Below are 18,877 nucleotides of genomic sequence, written 5' to 3'. Positions count from 1 at the left end.
CTTAAGTATCTGCTCTCTCTACCCAGTAAGCATCTGAAGCCCAGCAGGTCCAAAACTGAGCCCTGATCTTGCCTCCTTTCCCCACAGATATGCTTCTTCTCCAGTCCCGGCAACTCCATTTCATCAGTTGTTCCAGGTGTTGCAGTTATCCTTCATTCTTCTGTCTTCTCTCATGCCCCACGTTTAATCCATCAGGAAATCATGTTGGCTCTACTTTGAGACTATCCAGTGTCTGACTTACTGCATCCCCTCTTTGGTCTGAGCCATCAGCATCTCTTGTCTTAGTTATTGGTAGTTGCTTCCTATTTGGTCTTCCTGCTTGTCAATTCTTGTTCCCTTTTCAGTCTGTTTTCAGCATAAGACCCATTGGGGTCTTCTTAAAGCATAGGTTAGATCACTGTATTCCTCTTCTCATCTTGTCCAAACACTTCCTTTCTCACTCCACATGAAAGCCCAGTCTTTGCAGTGGTTTGTAAGTAAGGCTCATACACCCCTGAAGGTTGTCCCTCCCCTGTTCTCACTGATTGGTGCTTCTGTGCAACCAGGCCCCACAGGCCTGACACCCTTTGACTGCTCTCACTTCTGTGCTTCCCTCTCATTCCATTTCCACCACACTGGCTTCTCAGACGTGCCAGGCAGGATGCTGCCTCTGTACTTGCTGTGCCCCCTGATTCCATGTTGGGGTTTGCAGATAGCTGCACAATCTGGATTCTGATGTAATCTTCCTGGTAAAATCTTCCCTTGACCATTGTATTAAAAAATGACTTCCCACCTCCATCCTATGATCCTCTTTATTCCCTTCCATGCTTTACTTTTCTCCATAGCTTTTATTTCTGTCTAACCCACTATACATTTTCTACCTCCTAATTATGAAAATGTTCAAACATACATGGACATTGAAGGACTGAGACAGTAAACAGCTTCATACTCACAACCTAAATCCAAATTTTGCCATATTTCCTTTGTCCTTCCCCTCAATAGTTTTGATTCATTCAGCTGAATGTTGCACATATCATGTCGCATCACCCCTAAATTGTTTCATCTCCTGAAAGTAAGAATTTTCTTTTTTAATTTTTTTTTTTCTTTTTGGTCTTTTTCTAGGGCCACACTCATGGCATATGGAGGTTCCCAGGCCAGGTGGTCAAATCGGAGCTGTAGCCGCAGGCCTACGCCAGAGCTACAGCAACCTGGGATCCGAGCTGCGTCTGTGACCTACACCACAGCTCATGGCAACGCTGGATCCTTAACCCACTGAGAGAGGCCAGGGATTGAACCTGCAACCTCATGGTTCCTAGTCAGATTTGTTAACCACTAAGCCACGACGGGAACTCCTCTTTTTTAATTTTTTAAAGTTTTATTGAACTACAGTTGATTTACAATGTTGTGATAATTTCTGCTGTACGACAAAGTGTTTCAGTTATACATATGCACACATCCATTCTCTTTCAGATTCTCTCCCCAGAGTATTGGATACAGTTCCCTGTGCTATTCTGTAGGTCCCTGTTGGCCAGTCATTCAGTATACCTCAGTGTGCATATGCCAGTCCCAAACCCCAAGTCCATCCCTCCTCACCCCTTCACCTGTCCCCTTTGGTAATCATACATTTGTTTTCAGTGTCTGTGAGTCTGTTTCTGTTCTGCAAATAAGTTCATTTATATTCTTTTTTAGATCCCACATGTAAATGATACATGTGATATTTGTCTCTCACTGACTTCACATAGTATGTTAACCTCTAGTTGCATCAAATGGCATTATTTCATTCTTTTTTAAGGCCAAGTAGTATTCCATTATATATGTGTATCACATATTCTTTATCCCCTCTTCGTTCGATGGACATTTAGGTTGCTTCCATATCTTGGCTGTTGTAAATAGTGCTGCAGTGAACATTGGGGTCCATGTATCTTTTTGAATTATGGTTTTCTCTGGATAAATGCCCAGGAGTGGGATTGCTGGATCATACAGTAGCTCTGTTTTTAGTTTTCTGAGGAACCTCCATACTGTTTTCCATAGTAGTTGTACCAGTTTACATTCCCAACAGTATTGATGATGGCCGTTCTGGCCAGTGTAAGATGGTACCTCATAGTTTTGATTTGCATTTCTCTAATAATTAGCATTGAACATCTTTTCACATGTTTTTTGGCCATAAGTTTGTCTTCTTTGGAGAAATGAGATTTTCTGCTCATTTTTTGATTGGGGTTTTTTGATACTGACTGTATGAATTATTTGTATATTTTGGGGATTAATCCTTATCAGTTGTTTCATTTGTAAATATTTTCTCCCATTCTGTGGGTTGTCTTTTTGTTTTGTTTATGGTTTCCTTTGCTGTGCAAAGACTTTTAAGTTTAATTCGGTCCCATTTGTTTGTTTTTGTTTTTATTTTCATTACTTTAGGAGATGGATATCAAATTGCTGTGGTTTATGTCAGAGAGTGTTCTACCTATGTTTTCCTCTAAGAGTTTTATAGTATCCAGTCTTATATTTAGGTCTTTAATTCATTTTGAGTTTATTTTTGTGTATAGTGTTAGAAAATGATGTAATTTCATTCTTTTACATGTAGCTGTCTAGTTTTCCCAGTTCCACTTATTTAAGAGACTTTCTTTTTTCCATTGTAGATTCCTGCCTCCTTTGTTGTATTTTAGTTGACCATAGGTGTGTGGGTTTCTTTCTGGGCTTTCTATCCTATTCCATTGATCTATGTGTCTGTTTTTATGCAAGTACCATACTATTTTGATGACTGTAGCTTTGTAGTATGGTCTGAATCCAGGGAGCCTGATTCCTCCAGCTCCATTTTTCTTCCTCAGGATTACTTTGGCTACTTGGGGTCTTTTGTGTTTTTATATAAATTAAAAATTTTTTTGTTCTAGTTCTGTGAAAAGTGCCATTGGTAATTTGATAGGGATTGCACTGAATCTGTAGATTGCCGTGGGTAGTACAATCATTTGACAATGTCAATTCTTACAATCCAAGAGCATGGTATCTTTCCATCTGTTTGTGTCATCTTTGATTTCTTTCATCAATGTCTTAGAGTTTTCACAGTACAGGTCTTTTGTCTCTTTAGGTAGGTTTATTCTTAGGTATTTACTTTTTTAGGACTGCGCCTGCACAGCATTGGAAGTTTCCAGGCTAGGGGTCAAATTGGAGCTGCAGCCACTGACCTATGTCACAGCCATAGTGATGTGGGATCCGAGCTGTGTCTGTGACCTACACCACAGCTCATAGAACACCAGATCTTTAACCTACTGAGCAAGGCCAGGGATTGAACCAGTGTTCTCATGGATATAGTCAGGTTTGTTACCACTGAGCCACAGTGGGAACTACTCTTTGGTTTCTTTGAGAAGAGTCCCTCTACTTTTTTTTGGACATTGACTTTTTTAAAAAGTATTATTGGTTTATAATGTTGTACCAATTTCTGCTGTACAGCAAAGTGACTCAGTCATACACACACACACACATTCTTTTTTTTGTATTATTTTTCATCATGGTCTATCCCAGGAGACTGGATATAATTCCCTGTGCTATATACAGTAGGACCTTATTGTCTATCCATTCTTTTTTTGTTGTTGTTGATTTTTTTTAATGATTTTTATTTTTTTCCATTATAGCTGGTTTTACAGTGGTCTGTCAATTTTCTACTGTACAGTGAGGTGACCCAGTCACACACACACACATGTATATATTCTTTTTCTCACATTATCATGCTCCATCGTAAGTGACTAGATATAGTTCCCAGTGCTATACAGCAGGATCTCATTGCTTATCCATTCCAAAGGCAATAGTTTGCATCTAATAACCCCAAATTACCATCCCACTCCCTCCCCCTCCCCATCAGCAACCAGAAGTCTATTCTCCATGTCCATGATTTTCTTTTCTGTGGAAAGGTTTATTTGTACTGTATATTAGATTCCAGATGTAAGTGATATTATATGGTAATTGTCTTTCGCTTTCTGACTTACTTAGTATGACAGTCTCTAGTTCCAACCATGTTGCTGCAAATGGCATTGTTTTATTCTTTTTTATGGCTGAGTAGTATTCCACTGTGTATATATACCACATCTTCTTAATCCTTTCATCTGTCAATGGACATTTGGGTTGTTTCCACGTCTTGGCTATTGTGAATAGTACTGCAGTGAACACGCAGGTGCATGTGTCTTTTTCAAGGAAAGTTTTGTCCGGATATATGCCCAAGAATGAGATTGCTGGGTTATATGGTAGTTCTATATATAGTTTTCTAAGGTCCCTCCATACTGTTTTCCATTTTGGTTGTACCAGTTTATATTCCCACCAACAGTGCAGGAGGGTTCCCTTTTCTCCACACCCTCTCCAGCATTTGTTATTTGTAGGTTTATTAATGATGACCATTCTGACTGGTATGAGGTGGTACCTCATAGTAGTTTTGATTTGCATTTCTCCAATAATCAGTGATGTGCATTGTTTCATGTACTTGTTGGCTATCTTTATATCTTCTTTGGAGAAATGTCTATTCAGGTCTTTTGCCCATTTTTCAATTGGGTTGTTGGCTTTTTTGCTGTTGAGTTGTATAAGTTGTTTGTATATTTTAGAGATTAATCCCTTGTCAGTTGCATCATTTGAAACTATTTTCTCTCATTTTGTAAGTTGTCCTTTTTTTTTTTTTTTAAATGTCTATCCATTCTAAATATAATAGTTTGCATCTACTAAACCCAAACTCCCAGTGCATCCCTCTGCCTCCCCCTTGGCAACCACAATCTGTTCTCTATGTCTGAATGAGTCTGTTTCTGCTCTGTAGATAGGTTCATTTGTGCCGTATTTTAGATTCCACATAGAAGTAATATCATATGGTATTTAGCTTTCTCTTTCTGATTTACTTCACTTAGTGTGATAATCTCTAAATGTATCCATGTTGCTGCAAATGGTATTATTTCATTATTTCATTCTTTTTATGGCTGAGTAGTATTCTATTGTATGTATGTACCACAGCTTTATCCATTCCATTGTTGATGGACATTTAGGTTGTTTCCATGTCTTGGCTGTTGTGACTAGTGCTGCTGTGTATATTGTGTATCTTTTTGAATAATAGTTTTGTCCAGATATATGCCCAGGAGTGGGATTGCTGGGTCATATGGTAGTTCTATGTTTAGTTTTCTGAGGACCCTCCATATTGTTTTCCATTGTGGTTGTACCAGTTTACATTCCTACCAATAGTGTAGGAGGGTTCCTTTCTCTCCACACTCTCCAGCATTTATTGTTTGTAGACTTTTTGATGATGGCCATTCTGACCAGTGTGAGGTGGTACCTCATCGTAGTTTTGATCTGCATTTCTCTAATAATTGGCAATGTTGAGCATCTTTTCATGTATCTACTGGCCATGCATATGTCTTCTTTGGAGAAATGTCTTGAACATTGACTTTTTAAAGAGACTAAGCCAGTTACTGTCCCATATTCTGGATTTGTCCAAATATTTCCTCTGATATTACTTAACTTGTTCAGCTGGCCCTTAAATTTCTTATAAACTGGAAGTTACGTTTAAATTCTTAATTAAATTTAGGTTAAATACCTTTGGCAAAAATATTGTGTGAGTGATGCCCTGAATTTTATATTTTGTCCCATCAAGAGATGAGTAAATTTCAAGTTGTTTCATTTTTTATTTATTTTTTTTATTTCTTTTTCACCGTGCTCACAGCATACCAAAGTTCCTGGGTAGGTGATTGGACCTGAACCACAGCAGTGACAGTGCTGAGTCCTTAATGCTAGGCCACCAGCGAACTCTCTGAGTTGTCTCAATTGTAGAGAGTCTATATCTGATTGCTTGGTTAAGGTGCTGACTGCTAGATCTTTTGTTGTAAAGGACGTTTTCTCCTTTGCAGTTAGCAAGTAATCTGTGGGTGGTGTTTGGAACATTCTGTTTATTTTACATTATCTGTGTTGTTTATATTCTGTCTCCCTGCTGGGATTAGACCCTAGCCTGACTTGATAGCCCATCCCTCAGCTTTATCTCAGCATGTTTTCTTCTCTCCCTTGCCTGGCATTATGGTTGTACATGACTATCATTCTGTTAATGAGTTTATCAGAGGCAGCAACTTTTAGTTCTTCCCTACCTTTATATCCTTTGTAATGCTTTGGGTTCACAATAGCTACTTAATGGTTATTTGTCCAGGTTGGCAAGGAAGCATCAGAAACTCATCACCCCCCTGCCCCCCAAGAAACCTGAGCCATAGAGGTTCTAGCCATAGGATGTTAGAGGTGGAAGAGATCTTGGAAGGAAATGTGCAGTGAACTTCCACCTGGGACGGGCTCCCAAGCCCCCCATTAGATGTAGGAAATGTGCTGTTGAAGGTATCCTGAGCAGGTGTTTTGTTCCATCACTGTCAGCCACAATGAATAAGTCTCCTTCAGAGACCCGAGGACGCCCCCATAGCGCCTCCTCACCTTCGGAGCGGGTATTCTCCATGCCCCATCCCAGGAAGGCCCCTCTCAGTACTGCTGGCACCCCAGTCCTTGAAGACTTTCCTCAGAATGATGACGAAAAGGAGCGACTGCAGCGGAGGCGCTCTAGGGTCTTTGACCTGCAGTTCAGCACAGACTCGCCTCGTTTGCTGGCGTCCCCGTCCAGCAGGTGAGTGGGTGCTGGCTGCCTTGTTGTGGCAGCCACCTTGATGTGGGGGTGGCATGAGTTTGCACTGCCCCTATACTGGGTGGATTCTCGGTCTGGATTTTGAAAAGTTATGGTGTTGTCAATGATCCTTGCCAGAGTTTTTTGTTTTTGTTTTTCCTTTAGGAATATTGATGTTTCAGCAACAATTCCTAAATTTACAAACACACAAATTACTGAGCATTACTCCACCTGTATCAAACTGTCCACTGAAAATGTGAGTATCTGCTGGTTTATCAGTGAAGATGTTGCAGCTTGATCTGGGAGACCTGGCTTTCTCCATTCTGTAGAGACTCTACTGTCAGTAATTGTGCACTTCTATTTTGCAACTCAATGCTGGTGTTTTCAGTGTAGTTTTACTATTTATTATAGACCTTTGGTGCCCCTCTGACAGGTTGCCTGCCCCCTGCAGTGTGTCTAGAGAGGCAGCATGGCGTAGGGGTTAATAGTGTGAGCTCTGGAGCTAAACAGTAGATAGATAGTAGGGTTGTGGGCTAATTGTAAGTTCTAGATCTAGCCTGAGTTGGAGTCCTGTCTCTGCCAATTACAAGATGTGTGGCCTTGTCAAGTCGCCCAACCAATGTGCTGTAGGGTCCTTTACTATAAAATGAGAGTGAGACTAGACCCTACCTCTGAGTCGTTCTGAGGGTCATTGCGCCCCTTTGTGTCAGCTCAGAACGGGGCCTGCACACAGGCACACTCAGGAGTTGGGTGCTGTCACTCTAGACCTGGAGAATGAGGAAGTACACGTGTGGGTTTAGCCATGTCTCTAAGTGTTTGTGGGAACTGATTCCTGTGTTGAGATGTGGGATATGCCTGTTTAAAAACTTAGCTTCCCCTGGCAGGGTAGCATTATTTACACAACCTAGGCTATAAATAACTAATCTTTCTGCAATTTTCTGTTTTCAGAAAATCACTACCAAGAATGCTTTTGGCTTGCACTTGATTGATTTTATGTCAGAGATTCTTAAACAGAAAGATGCCGAACCAACCAACTTTAAAGTAAGAAGGATATATTTGAATTAATGCCGATGATCTCTAATACTTAGCATAGCACAGTAGTTGATTCTACAAATACATGAGAGCCTTCCTTGTTTAAGACATTTTATTAGCTGCTACTTTACTTTCCTCTGTAAACTGATGATATGTAGAGACGCTACGTTTCCATTATGTTCTGTTTATTCTCTATCAACCTTGGGAGAATCTGTCATTTTTTTCCTTAAGGGCAAGTAAATATTTTGTGAAGATTGCTGTGTCCTTTTCAGCTGTTACTTCTTATGATCCCCATGAATACAGCTCTGCTTGTTTGACTAGGTGGCTGCTGGCACTCTGGATGCCAGCACCAAGATCTATGCTGTGCGTGTAGATGCTGTCCATGCCGATGTGTACAGAGTCCTCGGGGGCCTGGGCAAGGATGCACCATGTCCGGAAGAAGCAGAGGACCATGGTGCAGGTACGTGGGTTGGGATCTAGCTGTGAGAGGCTTTTTAAAGGTTGTGGCAGATAGTTATTTGAGTCATATACTTGGAATGAAGTCACAGTAATTCATGGATGTTTTCAGAATTGTATTTGAGAAGATACTTATGCATTAGATTTGTTTTTCTTCGGAAAAGAGAAGGACCTTATAAAAAGCATTTACGTTTTATTTAGACAAGATTGTCTAAATAAAAGACTGAGTAAATGTCACCAACTAGGGAGCTTCTGATTTGAAGGGGCAGGGTGTTTACAAGCAAAGTGGCTTGTAACAGAAGCCAAATATTTACTGTAGTAGTTTGGTTCCTCTGTAAGCTGGGTTAGATGTGCCTGCTACTTTGAGAGAATGGCATGCATTTCAATTACCATCACTTTTTAGAGTTTTAAAGAACTTAAATTGATAAGTTCAATTACATGCTTCAGAGCAACCCCCTGCAGTGTATTGTCTTGCTCCCTCTTTTTTTATTTTTTAAAAATATATTTGTGTATTTATTTACTTTTGGCCATGACGTTGGCATGTGGAGTTCCTGGGCCAGGGATTAAACCTGTGCCACAGCAGTGACTCAGGTTGCTGCAGTGACAACACTGGATCCTTAAACTGCTGTGTCACAGTGAAACTCCATTGCTCCTTTTAGATGGAAGTGCAGTTGAAACAGGAACAACCAAGAAGGCTCCGAAACCAAGGAAGAAGCACTCATGTAAAACCGTAGAGCAGAATATAAACAACCTCAACGTATCTGCAGCAGATCGAAAGTGTGAGGTGAGGAACTCACAAAACAAAAAAGGAGTGTAACAGTTTGTGCCTGGTGTGGTCTCTGACGAATTCAGAACCTCAGTGGCAGAAACTTGGCCGGGCTAAACCTGTCTTGCTGGTAGGTGCTTGTTCAGGCCTTGAGGGAATAAAATATTCAACTAGTGTCTCTGCATTGTCATCCTTTACCTTTACAGTGGAGACTGAAGAAGGTAGCTCCCTGTTTTTCCCTCCATATTTCAGCATGACTGGGTAGAATGAGATGGCAAATTACTGAGAAATCCATTGATTAAAACATCTGTTTTCTTCCACTGTTCTTGCTGCAGTGACCATGACAGCGGACATTTATCATGTGCCTAGTGGGTACACGGTGCTGCCCTAGGCCTGTGACCTCTGTTGCCCCATTCAGTCCTCACAGAATCCTTGTTACATTTTATGAAGAGTTAATTGAGGTGCAGGGCTGTTGGGTAACTTGTCCAAGATGACACAGTTAGTAAACTGAGATTTGAAACTGTGATCCAGAGCCCTTGCTGTAAGCAACCTTAAACGATTTAGCAAATCCTAAGGAATCTGCTTAAAGGAATGATACCAGAGGCCTCCTTGTAATTAGCACAGTTAAGTTAAGGCAAAGAGATCTTGCTACAGGATTAAAAAAAAAAAAATTGCTACTGAAAATAGTTTCAGTGAACATTCTTGTACATATTTGCATTCTTCTGGAGTGTATCTTTAAGAAAATTCTGAGACATGCACTATCTGTTGTCCTCAAAAAAGGAGTGTAACAGTTTATTCTCCCAACAGTGGTGGACTAGATTATTTCTTTCTCTAGTCCATTCATAACATTCATAAATGGAGAGTCACAGGACTGGAGTAGATCACCAAGGGAATGAGTCCATATGGAAAAAGCCCTGGGCCTGGGATACCCCTATCTTAAAAATTCAGGAAGCTGAGTAGGAAACATCCAGTAGATGAAGGAAAACCAGGAGAGTGTGGTGTTCAAGTGAGAGTTTCAGGGAGGAGGGAATGGTTGACTGTATCAATTTTGGCAGCCTGAGGCCATGGTCACCTTGGAGAAGGGCCTTGTGCAGCTGCAATTCAGACCTCTGAGGAAAGGGTACTGCTTAGCTGATGTTGGTCCCTTAGTTTGGAGAAGGAGCTCCTGGGCCCAGGACCTAGACCTTGGAGGAGGGCATACTGGCTGGTGCTGGCATCTCTTATCGGCACACGATGAGCTTGGTTCTCTGAGGGTGGGGTAAAAGTATATTCAGCTACTGCTTCAGGTAGGACCTGCTGCTGTTGGGGTGAAGATACACTACTCGGTGACACTCTCAGGAACAGGAATCCTACAGAAAGGACTGGGCCCCTTCCCCTTCCTGTAGCCCTGTGGTTTCCCTCTAGTGTTGCCTTTTGGTGGAGCCCAAGAGGGAGCTGCTGGCACAGCTGAAATATGGTCTCAGACCCAGCATCACAGAGCATACGATAGAAGGTAGATTTGGAGCTAAGTGGCAATAGCTTAACTGGCAGAGAGGCAAAGTCTTGTAATATCTACTTTCAAGAAGGTTCTGTTGGAGCAGTGGGGTGGAAGCAAATATGAAAAGGGTTACCCACTGGGGAATCCAGGTTAAAGTTACACAAAGGTTCACATTACTAATTCAGCATTCCTGCAGGTTTGAAATTTTCCTTAATGAATTACACAGGGGGAAACAAATGGAAAGAGAGGGAGGAAAACACTGATAAGGAGTTTTTTCAGGAGTTCCCATCGTGGCGCAGTGGCTAATGAATCTGACTAGGAACGATGAGGTTGCGGGTTCAATTCCTGGCCTTGCTCAGTGGGTTCATGATCCAGCGTTGCTGTGAACTGTGGTGTAGGTGGGATCCCGCGTTCCTGTGGCTGTGGCGTAGGCCAGTGGATACAGCTCCGATTGGACCCCTAGCCTGGGAACCTCCATATGCCTCGGGAGCGGCCCAAGAAAAGACAAAAAAAAAAAAAAAAAAAGTTTTTTCAAAGAGTTATGCTATAAAGTAATGAGATGGCAAGTGATAGGGAAAGTAGAGTCCAGAGTTTTTTGATTGCTTTTGTTCTTTAAAGAACAGAAGTGTCTGCTGTGGTACGATGGAAATGGCAGCGTTTCTGCAGTGCCAGGATGCAGGTTTGATCCCTGACCTGCCTCAGTGGGTTAAAGGATCCAGCAGTGCCATAGGTCGCAACTGTGGCTCAAATCTAATCCCTGGCCTGGGAACTCCATATGTCGAGGGGCAGCTAAAACAGAAAAAGAAGAAAAAAAAGCTGTTTCAGTTATTATTGTTATTATTATTGGCCACATTCATTGCATGTAGAAGTTCCTGGGCCAGGGATCAAGCCTGTGCCACTGCAGCGACCCAAGCCGGGATCCTTAACCTGCTATGGCACAAGAGAACTGAGGTTGCATTATTTGCACAGTATATTCTTTTTATTTTTTTGCCTTTTAGGACTGCAATGGTGGCATATGGAAGTTTCCAAACTAGGGGTTGAATCGGAGCTGCAGTTGCTGGCCTGTGCCGCAGCCACAGCACCACCAGATCCCAGCTGTGTCTGCAACCTATGCCACAGCTTGTGGCAACACCATATCCTTAACCCACTGAGTGAGGCCAGGGATCAAACCCAAATCCTTGTGTATACTAGATGGGTTCATTCCTGCTGAGCTGCAACAAGAACTCCTGTTTGTGGTCTTTTTGATAATAACCATTTTGACAACTGTGAGGTGATTGATAGCTCTTTGTGATTTTGATTTGCATTTCTCCGATGACTGTCAGTGGTGAGCATCTTTTCATGTGTCTGTTGGCCATCTATAATTCTTCTCTGGAAAAATGTCTGTTCAGGTCTTCTGCCCATTTTTTAATTGAGTTGTTTGTTTTTTTTTGATACTGAGTTGTGTGAGCTTTTTACATATTTTTGAATATTAACCCGTTATTGGTCATCATTTCCAAGTATTTTCTCCTATTCATTAGGTTGTCTTTTCAATTTGTCAATAGTTTCTTTTGCTGTGCAAAAGCTTTTAAGTTTAATTAGGTCTCATTTGTTTATTTTTGCTTTTGTTTCCTTTGCCTTAGGAGGCAGATTCAAAAGAACACTCCCGTGATTTATGTCAGAGTGTTCTATGTTTTCTTCTAGGAGTTTTTGGTTTTTGGTCTTTCATTTGGTTCTTTAATGCATTTTGAGTTTATTTTTGTATTTAGCTGTCTGGTTTTGCCAGCATCACTTATTAAAGAGACCGCCTCTTCTCCATTGCATAGTCTTGTCACTTTTATTATAGATTAATTGACCATGAGTGTGTGGGTTCATTTCCAGACTATCTATTCTGTTCTGTTGATTTTAGTGTCAGTACTATATTGTTTTGATTACTATAGCTTTGAAGTACAGTTGGAAGTTTGGGAGGATTATTCCTCCAGCTCTTTTTCTTTTTTCTCAAGATTGTTTTGTCTGTTCAGGGTCTTTTGTGTTTCTATGCAAATTTTAGAGTTATTCTAGTTCTGTGAAAAATGCCTTTTGTTGCTCTTGTTTTTTTTTATTGGGGGAATGGATAGTATGTTTACTTGTTGTGGCAGTCTAGTGGAGAAGGAATTATTGATGATGAGGAAAAGTGAGGAGAAATGCTGGACTGGCGTCGGAGCAGGTGAGAAGGGCACGGAGTAGACTGTATGGCTGGGGCTCAGCTGAGGAGGCCATGGCTGACGAGAGGTGGGGTTTGAGTGTGCACACGTGGGAGCATTCTCTTCTGGTTGTGTCTCCCTTCCCATGCCCCATGCTCCCAACAATGAAATAAGCCAGATCATCAAATGACCGTGAGTAAAATGGAGGAAGTGTTGGAGATTAGAGAGAATAAAGTATAGAGAGTTGTCCAGGAGGATGGGTGAGTGGATGGACCAGGGAGTTGTAGTTTGATGGCCAGACAGCACTCGGGGTCTCCTTGAGGACAGTGGCGGGTGGATTTAAGGTGAGGTCAGTCAGGACGGCTTTGTGTCTTTCTCCAGCCATAATTAGCTGGGGGGGGGGGTGCAAGCATGGAGTCTGAAGCAAGCTGGATTTAACAGAGGGTGTGTTTAGCTGAGTGTGACACAGCTGAAAGGGGCGCTGGAGTTAAGAGCACATGCAAGGAGGTGGTTGTCAGCATCGCTTATGCAGTTTTTGCTGGGAAAGGAGGTATCTGGGGGACAGCATAAAGCTAGGTGACCAGCAGATTGTAGAGCCTGGTGGGGTCAAAGGCTTCTGGTGCTGGAGACAAGATGGTACAGGCTGGAAAGACAAAAGGTGGTTGTTGGCGAGGCACTTGGAATTGAGCTTCTGGAGAGGTTGTGGTCATGGTTAATGATTCAATTGGGAGAACAGGCCAGGGAGTGAGAGGCAGAGGAGGTGTGGGCTCATGCTAGGATCCCTCGAGTTTTTGGGCTTTTCAGCTGAGGCACAGGACTGCTGGAGGAGAGGATTGAGAGGCTAGAGAGAGTATTGGATGGGTCACCACGAATATTGAAACCACCAAAAACTACGACTGCGGTAAAGTTGTAGACTCGTAATGAGCCAGGGGTTAATATTCAGATCTTCTAAGAAGGGCTTGGTCTGGGGATTGGAAGACACTGCAATACAGATGGCAGAGGGTGGTAGAGTCTAACATTATGTTCAAAGCTGAGGGTTGTAGGAACTGGGGAGGAGAATCGTCCTGAAGCTGCTTCAGTGAGCAAGAAATTCACCTTCTAGGCCAGTGGTGTGAGGCCACGGAAGAGGAAGCAGCCTGGCTGGGGAGGCCTGCCGGGGAGGCAGCATCCTTGACGGGCAGTTGCATTAGAGCAGTGCTTCCCAGGCTCTTGTCATAACGTAATGACCAGTGGGGCGCCCCCCCCCCACCTTTTTAGATATTTTGTTCTTACTCTTCCTTGGATTACTAAGGCGTGATTTTGTCAGGTAAGCTTGAGGTTTAGAGAGGCAGAAGTTTTCATAAGATTTTTTTCACCTTCCCCCCAAGAACTAGTTATCACTCCCTTAAGAGTGACATCATCTCGGAAAGATGGCAGCGATGAGGAGGGAGGGGGCCTTGCCACGCTAGGTCAGGGTGGGCAGCTGTTTACTGGGCTTCGCAGGGCGGTTCTCTAGCCTGTGTTGGTGTGAGGACCATGTGTGGATGAGTGGGGAGGCCAAGGCCAATGAGGCAGGTGGAGGTGAGGGTACTGGGCACTTTTGCAGGAGGAAGTTATTCGCTTTTCCTCTTTCTGGGTCTCATGCCGCATTTGGAGGCAGATGATGTAGTGTTCAGATCCTGTCTTCACTCTCTGAGCTCTGCAGCCTGGGAAGAGGCTCCAAGTCTCATTTCGTTAAACTAAAAACAGGTGTCCCTGAGTTTTGTTCTAATGGGTTTGTGCTTTCTCCATGGTAGCATGCTGCACACATCTGCAGGGGAGCCATCAAATTCTCTCCCACCTCACTTCCTTTCCTCAACTCCCATTGTTTTTCACCTTCACAGATAATCTGAATATTTCCTTCCCTGTCATTTGTGCTTGTGCTTTTGGTTCTACAGTGAAATATTCAATTGAGCAGTATGGGTGGAAATTCCTTTTTTTCTTACCAGGTTGACCCAATTCTGGGCAGCCTGAGGAGGCCTTCTTCACCCTCTCCTGTCATTATAAAGAGAGGACAACAGAGCAAGCAGCGCTGCTCCCTCCAAGCCTGCAGGTGTCTGACTGTGGTGTATTTAAGCAAGTCAAGCCAACAGAGTCTCGAAGAAACACCAAGAACTCCAGTCCTGGAAAGCTTTTTTTGCTCTGTGATCTGCTATAATAGCCCAAAGGATGGAAGATGAAAAAGGTCCGGGGAGGGGATGGTCACAGACTTAAAATTTGAAGTTTCATATGTTTGTTGAACTCACATTCTTTTGGTGATGGCTTGGAGATCAGAAAAGCATATGTTCAGTGGGTGCGTCTAGACCAGTTGAGAACCCTCGTTCATGTGTAAGCTGATCCTTTTTTGGACATGGCTCCCTACTGTGTAGAGATTCTTGCTGTCACGGGGATTCTAGCCTGATCTTGCTTCAGTGCTTCATAGCAGGATCGCACAGCTAGAGACAATGCAAGGAAGGTGGAGGCACACACTCGGGAGACCAGAGTAGGTGGAGGTCAGAGTTTGCGGAAGAGGTGAGATTTGCACTGGGCTGTGAAGGAAGGGTAGGTATTTGTCAGGTGGTGACAGGAAGGTGATTCTAGGCAGAGGCGTAAGCCAAGGTCACGAAGCAGGAAAAGTTCTGGTTCCTTAGGAAGCTGGACAGTGTACAAGTTGGGCTAGAACCGAGGATTTGCTAATAAGGCTGGAACGGCCCTAGAATTTATCATGTAGTCTGCTTTCTATCAAGGCCTTCTTTTACTATTTCTCTTACTTGCTGTGGACCCTTGTTTCAAAAAGTTGGTTTATTCAGACTGTGCAGTTGGCAGTAATTCATTTTCCCATCAAATCACTCAGAAGATGTAAGTCAAATCTAATATACACGAAAGAGCCATTGTTCTCACACTGATACAGTATAATTCTAGACAGATGTGAGGAAAGTTTTCTTAGTGTTTTCAGCTCTAATATGGGTCAGTGTACAGTTTCTGTGTTGGCTCTTTGAAATGCTGAGTTTCACTGACCACCTACATAAGACCTTTAGGGATGTGGGGCTCTGGGTGGGAAACTGTTGCTCTGCTGAGCATTTGGGGAAGGGAATGGGAATAACACTACTGGCACTGTTAGGAAATGGGAGAGATGAGAGCTCAGATGAGGGTTATCTTGGTGGCAGTTGGGGTGGGGAGGAGGAGGTAGGTGTCCGAAACACACTGGGGGGAAAACCCAGTCGTGTGAATGATGGAGTTAGTGGTAAGGAGGTAGAACGTGGAGGTGCCCTATGTGCTGCTCTGGGACTGGCAGATCCGGAAGCTGCAGAAGGATCCCAGCTCTGCTGAGGTCGGGCTCAGGGTTAAGGGGGCCGGGAAGAGCCAGAGAGCCACATCTGGCCTCATAATTAAGGTCCCCTTCTCTTCATAGTAGCCACATCCTGAGACTTCAGGAAGACCTGTGAACCCAGTACCCAACCCTCTTCCTGTCACAGGGCCTCTTGCAGAGTCCCAGGTGGCCTCTGCCCTCGTGCCACACATACTTGTGCCTTGCCCTGTCCGTGTTCTGTTTGGGGGCTTGGTGACACATGGTTAAGCCACTTCTGCATCTTGACCCAGCCTTGGGTGTCTTCTCATAACCTGTTCTATGTCTAACCCAGCCATCTAGCCCTGCTGACTCTGCCTATCCTTTGCCAGGATCTCTTAGTTGTGTTCTTCCAAATCTTTGAACATTTTTTTTTTGGCCTCACTTGTGGCATGTGCAAGTTCTCAGTCCAGGAATCGAACCCCACAGGCATGGTTGAACCTGTGCCACAGCTGTGGCAGTGCTAGATCCTTAACCCAATGTACCACACAGGAACTTCCTGAAAATATTTCTGCTTAAAAGAATGATTGAGGAGTTCCCATTGTGGCTCAGTGGGTTGAGGACCTGACGTTGTCTCTCTGAGGATTCAGGTTGGATCCTTGGCCTCACTCTGGGCTAAGGATCTGGCGTTGCTGCAGGCCGAGGTGTATATTGAAGATGTGGCTCAGATCCAGTGTTGCTTTGGCTGTGGTGTAGGCCACAACTGCAGCTCTGATTTGACCCTGGCCCAGAAACTTCCATGTGCTACAGGTGCATCTATAAAAAGAAAAAATAACAAATTTTTTAAAAATTATAAAAGAATGGTGGATCTTGTGAACAGATCTATAACATAGGCTTTTTAAGTCAGCTGAATTTGTTGTGGTAGCATTCTGCTGGAGGTTTATAAACAGTGACTGTGGAAAGGGACCAGCAGAAAGGATACTGTCCAGGTATATTGTATATGGGTAGACTGACGCTGTGTAAGCCCATTACTATTTTCTGTGTTGTAGAGTCATGTACCATTATCTATCTGACCACATACATTCTGACCACATTCCTTTTTTATTTTATTTTTTTTTAGGGCGGCACCCGAGGCATATGGAAGTTCCCAAGCTAAGGGTCAAATCCGAGCTGCACCTGCCAGCCTACGCCACAGCATCGCCAGATCCAAGCTGCATCTGTGACCTACACTACAGCTTAAGGCAATGTCGGATCCTTAACTCACTGAGCAAGGCCAGTGATTGAACCTGTGTCCTCTGGATTCCAGTCGGGTTTGTTACCTCTGAGCCATAATTGGAAGTCCTACAGCCTTCCTGTTGAACCGGGATGGGATTTTTAACTGGTCAGTTAAAAAGCCCCTCCCCCTGTTTTGATCACATGCAGAGGCATTTCAATCCAGTGTATGCAGCTGTGGATGAGCTGGTCTAATGAATGAGATTTTCTGTCTCCTTTGGCTGCTCCCATAGTTCTTAAGGTCCCTGTTTTTGTGCTCAGGTGGATCCCATGTTCCAGAAGACGGCAGCCTCGTTTGATGAGTGCAGCACAGCAGGGGTGTTTCTCTCCACCCTGCACTGCCACGACTATAGCAGTGAGCTGCTCTTCCCCTCCGATGTCCAGACTCTCTCCACCGGAGAACCCCCGGAGTTGCCCGATTTAGGTTGGGTGGAGATGACCGATTTAAAAGGTAAGTCCTTGTTGCCTTTCACCAGAGCAGTCTAGTCATCAGAGAAGCCTCTATGTAATTGTGGGGGTAGCAAGCCCATTACACCAAAGTGGGCATTTTGGAGTCTAAGACAGTGGTAGCCAATCCTCGTGGCCTGTATGTACCCTGTCCTTCAGGTGCCCCATTAGCCGCCAAATCTCAGGATCACCAATTGGAGCCTGGGGCTAATCCTGGAGGCTCAGAGTTTGGATTTGGGAAAGGGACTTTAAGAGCTTTGCTGAGCCAGAGGCCTTGTGTTTACTTGTTACTCATCCAGGGGGTCCTGGGGAGAAGAGGGCTTTGTGAGTTGTTTTCAGAATCCTCTGTGCTGGTCTGAGAAGGGACCTGTCCTATTGTCAGGCCCTTATACTGGCTTGAATGATTCATGTGTGTTGCACGAAATTGATCCTCTTCCTGGAGGGCTATGCAGATGTTCTTTTCTCCTCCTGTCCATTCTTGTCTAAAATGTGCGAAGTGTAACAGTTGTCCAAGCGTATGCATTCACCTGGTGCTGTAATCTTGTGAGGTAGGTAGGTTATCTGTTCCTAGCTGAGTTTGGGACTAAAGCAAACTGCCCCGCATAATGGCCTGTGCACTGGGATGCTTTGAGGAAGGCTTTTTGATTTCCCAGCTCCCGCATAGGGCATGGAGTCCATGTCAGAGTCAAATGTCTGTGCTTCAGGTTTCTGCTGTAGTGATTTCCTAATTCCTGGAATGCCAGTGAGGAGCTTGCCTCTAGCGCCGGTGTGTGCCTGAGTGCACGCCCTCTCCCAGGAGAGCAGTCTGCGACACAGATCGGCCGTCAGCCAGCCTCTGCCAGAGAACAGGAGTGGCTGTGCCTCCACCTCCCGCTGGTCATCTTGGGGTGAGGCGTGCGTCTGGCCTGCTCTGACCCTTTCTGATCTTCCTGCCTCCAGCGCCCCTGCAGCAATGTGTGGAGGATCGCCAGATCTGCCCTTCCCTGGCCGGGTTCCAGTTCACTAAATGGGACAGCGAAACACATAATGAGGTGTGGTCAATTTTTGGACTTCTAGGGGCCCTGGGCATTTCTCCAACAGCTCGTGGTTTTGGTGAGATGGCCTCAGGTTAATTCTGCCCAATGGGAACCAAAACTATGGCATCATTTTTGTTTAGCCAGCAGTACAGAAGATATTTCATTTGGCACATCCATGGGGACTTGATTCTGGGGAAGTGGGGGTGGGGCTGTGTGCTCCAGCAGGCCCGTTATACAGCCTGATGAGCCCTGGGATCAACTTTGTGCCTCTTGTCTGCTTCCCTAGGGTGAGGCAGCCCTTCTCTTCCTGGGTGTGTGATTGTTAGCAGATTCTCTCTCCAACATGCTTGTCGCAGTGGCCTCTGGTCTCTTAGGCTGCT

The 18,877-nt window shown here is 44.0% G+C and overlaps 1 protein-coding gene across 2 annotated transcripts in view; it reads left to right on the top strand.

Annotated features, from left to right (window-relative positions):
* Positions 1 to 18,877, top strand: part of NCAPH (non-SMC condensin I complex subunit H) — a 40,621-nt gene that overhangs the window by 5,411 nt on the left and 16,333 nt on the right. For both annotated transcript variants that reach the window (XM_021087093.1, XM_021087094.1), the window contains exons 2-8: positions 6,349 to 6,592; positions 6,755 to 6,845; positions 7,538 to 7,630; positions 7,943 to 8,081; positions 8,737 to 8,861; positions 17,296 to 17,485; positions 18,421 to 18,512. In XM_021087093.1, coding sequence (XP_020942752.1) covers positions 6,349 to 6,592; positions 6,755 to 6,845; positions 7,538 to 7,630; positions 7,943 to 8,081; positions 8,737 to 8,861; positions 17,296 to 17,485; positions 18,421 to 18,512 — 974 coding nt within the window. The remainder of the gene's footprint in view (positions 1 to 6,348; positions 6,593 to 6,754; positions 6,846 to 7,537; positions 7,631 to 7,942; positions 8,082 to 8,736; positions 8,862 to 17,295; positions 17,486 to 18,420; positions 18,513 to 18,877) is intronic.

The sequence above is a fragment of the Sus scrofa genome, chromosome 3, assembly GCF_000003025.6.
Source record: "Sus scrofa isolate TJ Tabasco breed Duroc chromosome 3, Sscrofa11.1, whole genome shotgun sequence".
NCBI classification, from domain to species: Eukaryota; Metazoa; Chordata; class Mammalia; order Artiodactyla; family Suidae; genus Sus; species Sus scrofa.
The sequence above is the reverse complement of the archived record's forward strand: the minus strand, read 5'-3'. Positions and strand labels throughout refer to the sequence as shown.